Source organism: Amaranthus tricolor, chromosome 11, assembly GCF_026212465.1.
Source record: "Amaranthus tricolor cultivar Red isolate AtriRed21 chromosome 11, ASM2621246v1, whole genome shotgun sequence".
NCBI lineage: Eukaryota > Viridiplantae > Streptophyta > Magnoliopsida > Caryophyllales > Amaranthaceae > Amaranthus > Amaranthus tricolor.
In genome coordinates, this window is record NC_080057.1 from 25,070,923 (window position 1) to 25,076,196 (window position 5,274).

Sequence of the window (5,274 nt, forward strand, 5' to 3'; positions counted from 1 at the left end):
TTGTCTTTCAACAAGAAATTACAGCACATTTTATAAATCATAGGAAGCGATTATAGTTCATCGAACAAGAATTAAAGAAAATCATAAGTATGATATTACAAGACACTGAAAAAAAAGACAAAACTAGAAGAATGAGCACAATAAACTGTTGAAAATAATGGAACATTTTACTAATGCTACTAATGCTCGCTCCCTCTAATTCACATCAAGACAGAATGAAGGGCATTGGGTAAATTTTGGGCCATTAAATAGCATATCGGCATGGCGCAGGTAATCAACTCAGGAGTGTGAGTTTTACATCAACTCGTATGACGATGTATCCGAGAAGTGCAGTCTACACCTGCACGTCGACTAGAAAGCAGGTCTTCTTTAGTTATTATCTTAGATCATGCAATTCAGGGGTTCCCCATTTGCCAGCTTTGAATTTTTCATAGAAGTCAGAGCGTTTTGACACAATGTAGAAAACTGCATATATGAGCAATGAATTAAAAGGGTCGGAAAAAAGAGAGCACAACTTTGAGTTCGAGAAATAATTCAATCCCAACACCTGACCCAACCATTTTTTTTTCTTTAGACGTTTTTTGAAGAGTACAACGTAATTGGTCCCAACCAAGGATGAATTGACATTAAAATGTTCCACAACGGGTTATGTATTTGGAGTTTTGACGTGGAGTTGGAGTAGCATACCTGGTATACCTGGAATAACATAATTTGGTTCCTTCAACACATCATGAAGTGTCCTTTTTTCGTTGACCTTAACCCATCTGGAAGAATGACCTAGAAAATATCACAAGATTGCAGAATGTTAGCATAAGCATTCCCTATCCATCAAAACCTCAGAAGTGTTCCTAATATAAAGTTGAGATATATTTAAAGACATTTATTTACTCAATAGACATAATTGTGCTGCAGTGGCGATGCCCCAAAGAAAATGAAAAGTAGATAAGTTATACAAATGGAAGGCAAGTTCAAAACATCAGCTCGAATAGTCAACCTATATCTCCATTACATTACAGTAGGATCAATCTCACTCCCTACGTTCATCATAATTAGGCGGACAACTCAACAGTACTTCCGGCATCAAGTATGAAGTATCACAATTCACAACTATGAACTTAATATGATGATGAAAATCAGTATACAGATAAACCATCTGTCCCATTGAGATTGCAACGATTAACTTTCTTATGTGAGAGTTTTTTGTGCTAATGGTGGCTATCAATGGGACAGAGTATATCCATAAACAGATATGCGTAAAAAAAATTATACTACCTCCAGCCTTCACATAACTTTGAGAAGTGTCTTCATCAATGCTCACTGCACCAGCACCAGGGGTGCCTTCTAATAAATTATGCAAAATCTGTGTCTTCGACAAAGGCACTGATGAGCCAGCCTACAAATACAAAATTAGTCATTCATATGTGGTTGGATGTTAAAAAAAGCACGGAACAGTATACACACACCATTCTGTCAGTTTCAAATACATGACTACTAAACCAACCCCCATTGAAATCTATGTAATTTTTAGGCTACAACCATGTTCCTGAACAATTCACGAATCTAACAATTAAATTAGGCAACTTCCGTATCCCAATATTAGAAATATCTCTATGCACAAGAGGTACTTAGTAACTCTACGTGCTTGTTTTTTAACTTGTCAGTCCTTATTGAAAAGTACTAAACTAAAAGCAGTTTATTGTAAAAATAGAAAGCCTCTCAAAACAATGGCCCGATATAGTGCTATATATGCTGTCGAAAAAAAGCCGCCCTATTCAGTAATTTGCTAAGTTAATAGGAATAAGAAAACAATTCAATTTGATTTCAAATACTTCAAGCTATAGCTAATGTATGTATAATCAAAATTCTCAAACAAGAATCAATAGTTCACTAATCAAAAATCATAACAGCAATGAAATTAACCATTAAAGAGAAAAGGAAGCCATAATACCTCATAGTATAATTCAATATTTTCACGGGTGTATACATTTTCTTTATCCCATTGCAGAGGAGGACAAGTTTCGGAAAACATGTTTCTATGCTAAGGATGTTACAATCATACAAATTGATGTTATTTGATGAAACTAGACAAAACACCACCAATGGGCAGTGCAACGCTAAGCTACCTTGATAAAGAAAATTTTCAATTGGATATCTACATGGAAACTGGAAATTATTCATTAATTCATGCACTGATTAAGTTTGAGATTCGAGGGTCCTTATAACAAAAGCGAAGAGAATTTTATACTAAGTAAATGAAGCATCCACAAATGCTCCCACAAAAAAATATATAAGTCTTAATTAGATAAACTTATCAAGAATTATATCTACAAATCGACAGTCGTGATGTTATATATTAACATGTATTAATATGAATAAAAACAGGAAACTAGAGAGATATAAAATAACAGATAAGAAAGATACGAAGGATATTGTATCTAAGTGTGATGAAAACATGTCAGTCTCACAGAATTCTTCAATTATGTCACTAGACATAACCTCTGGATAAAGCAGAAGCACTGGCCAATAAAGAATTTTGCTTTTGTCTATAATTGGTTTCTTCAATCCAATTAGTTCCCGGTACATTGTTTTTCCCATCTTCAATCTTCTATCTTCAAATGCGGCAAGAAGGTCCTGCATATATGAGATCAAATATGTTAATCTTCATCTACTTAGAAATTTATTTTACTTCCCAAATGTAGGAAGTCTATACAATGAAATACCTTAGCACCTTTCAAAGCATTAGATACTTCAGCTTCATACTTCTCACGTATGACTAATTTCTCACTAGCTAGCTTCACCAGCTTGTTAAGTTCTTCATTATCGGGAGACAGTTCAAATCCTTGTTTACAATAAGATATAGTCTCTTTCAACAAATCGAGAGCAAATGATGCTTTGGCAGCACGATAAATAGCCTATTTTTTAAAAATATAAAATCCAACATGATCACATTCAACACAACATTCAATCCAAGGAACAAATGCAAAGAGAATAACAAGAGATTGCAAACCTTAATATTCGGCGGATAAAGCTCAATAGCCTGTTGAGCATCCTCAAGAGCACGCCGGTTATTTCCTAATAAAAGATTTACATGGGCTCTATTGGCATACAAAACTGATGTCTCCGATTCACCCAAAGCCTTCTGATTTATTGCTCTAGTGTAACACTCTAAAGCATCTTTGTAATGCTTCTTCCCTTTCTTAATTAACTCATTTCCTTGATCCTAAAATACCAACAGACAAAAGAATAATTATTTTTCTTAAGAATATTTTTACAATTTTATCAAGTTTATAAAATATTCCAACAGCGCTATTGTTGCAAAATCAACACACAGGCAAGAGCAAATTAGAAGAAAAAACTTACAAGCAAAAGCAAGTATGTTCATGAGAAAACAAGAAAAAATAAAGGAAAGAAGAGAAACAACGGGTGTTTTGGATATCCTAAGATAACGCTTCAATCAATTTTTTTTTTATATGTAATATTCAAAAGTACAACTAAATACAAAACTCAGAAAACTCAAATGTATATTTCTCACACAGTCAAAGCACTCTCTCAAGTTTTGTACACTCAATCTTAGCTTCAACAAGTTCTTAACATGAGCTAACCTCACCAAACAATTGATTAGTTTTCAACAAAATTTCTCCTCCTCAACGGTGGTGTTTTCTTCCATACTACTCTACAGAGTTTCTCTCGGAGGTTGATTAACGTCAACAAGTGCTCACACTTCACCACCCTTTCATTTTCTTTTAAGATGCCACAAAAGCTCAGAGCAACCATTACTCCAGTTCTCCAAAATCAGAATGTGTGCATACGCAAAGCCCAAATCGTTTGAGCAAACACAGTGCTTGTCCCAGCACCCACCTCCCATGTCTGAGCAAGACCAACAAAACTCCATCCTAAGTTCCTCTTCGTACTCGCTCCAACGAGCAAATAATCACCCAAAGAAGAGTTATGCTGGGTCACACTTTCGAAAGGACTCATTTCATGACTCTAATGTTCCTGAATACTTCCCAACTCTGCAACTCGTTCGAGCAACCCACTTCCGCGGGTCTATGATTGCCCTCTACCCTCTCGCAGTCTCGCTAACTCGAGCAAGCTCCTCTTACACGTTTTTAGCAATATCTTACGTATTCTAATTTCTACTCCGTATCAACTCAAACACTGTAACATGATTCTCTAATCTCATCAATGAATTGAAAATTGCAAATATGATCGGTTTTGGGCTATTATTGGACCATTTTAAGCGAATGTGAATTAAAAACGAATTAACCGCCGAATTATTTACACTGAACCCAACTTAGGGTTTCAATTTCAATGACGAAACCAACAATCAAAGATAATAATCAGAAACATCAACTTGAACTATAAATTGACTACTTTAGAGCATAAGGTTTTTAGTACTTTTAGTACATAAACATGAAACGAATTTGCGTCATTCAACTCAACTACACAAAATCTGAGACAGAATGCTTGAATATAAAGAAAATACTGAAAAAAAAAAGAGGCAATTGAAGATTGGTAAGAAAAAACCTTAAGCTCTAAAGCGGTAGATTCTTTGATTGCAGCAATGGCGTCAAGATCAGCCTTTTCATTCTCCGTTTGAGGTTCTGAACCTGAGTCCAGCCACAGCGCCATTTTTAGCGCCTTCTAGAAACTTGTATAGAATTGGAATTGAACTCTAAAAGACAACTGCTGGGCTTCTAGAAACTACTCCCCTTTGTTTAGTTTGTAGAACTTTGATTAAAAAGTCTGTTTTTTGAGACGGCTTTCCAGGTCTAAGCTTATTTAGAATTGGTGTTAAAACCTATCAAAGTTGGTATTAACTTATTAAAATTGGTATTATAACCTATTAAAATTAGAATTTGGAGTTGATGTTATAACCTTTTAAAGTTAGTATTATAACCTATTAAAATTGGTATTATAGCATATTTGAAGATACCAGCTTTATTAGGTTATAATATCAACTCTAATAGGTTATAATACAAATTTCAATAGATTATAACACCGACTTCAAATAAGATTACACAATGCGCGTTTCTCTAGTAGTTGTTTTTCTAAGTAATAATAGACCGGCCCATCTGAGACGCGTCTCTTATAAATACATTCTCAAGTAAGAATTTGTGTTAGGGTAAGTAAGGTAAAATTTGATCCGAGGATGTTATCCAGAAAATATGATATTTACTTTTTTTTTTAATTTATGTACATTTGGTACGATTGTAACAAACAAACTAAATAAATTGAATATTAATCAAAATAAATGGGTGTTTTGCATGAAAA

General features: G+C 34.3%; 1 protein-coding gene across 1 annotated transcript; it reads right to left on the reverse strand.

Annotated features, from left to right (window-relative positions):
* LOC130827305 (uncharacterized) lies at positions 1 to 4,724 on the reverse strand. The gene is made up of 8 exons (XM_057692981.1): positions 4,528 to 4,724; positions 3,008 to 3,220; positions 2,721 to 2,912; positions 2,429 to 2,631; positions 1,949 to 2,027; positions 1,273 to 1,393; positions 688 to 777; positions 1 to 465 (listed from the first exon to the last, which is right to left on the reverse strand). The coding sequence occupies exons 1-8, from the start codon at positions 4,630 to 4,632 to the stop codon at positions 377 to 379; spliced, it is 1,092 nt and encodes a 363-aa protein (XP_057548964.1). The 5' UTR covers positions 4,633 to 4,724; the 3' UTR covers positions 1 to 376.
* Between the last annotated feature and the right edge of the window lie 550 nt (positions 4,725 to 5,274).

Coding starts and splice junctions, on each gene's coding strand:
- LOC130827305 (XM_057692981.1), bottom strand. CDS start 4,632: ATGGCGCTGTGGCTGGACTCAGGTTCAGAACCTCAAACGGAGAATGAA. Junction 2,913..3,007: donor TTTATCCGCCGAATATTAAG/GTTTGCAATCTC, acceptor TTTAAAAAATAG/GCTATTTATCGTGCTGCCAA. Junction 778..1,272: donor AAGTTATGTGAAGGCTGGAG/GTAGTATAATTT, acceptor GATATTTTCTAG/GTCATTCTTCCAGATGGGTT.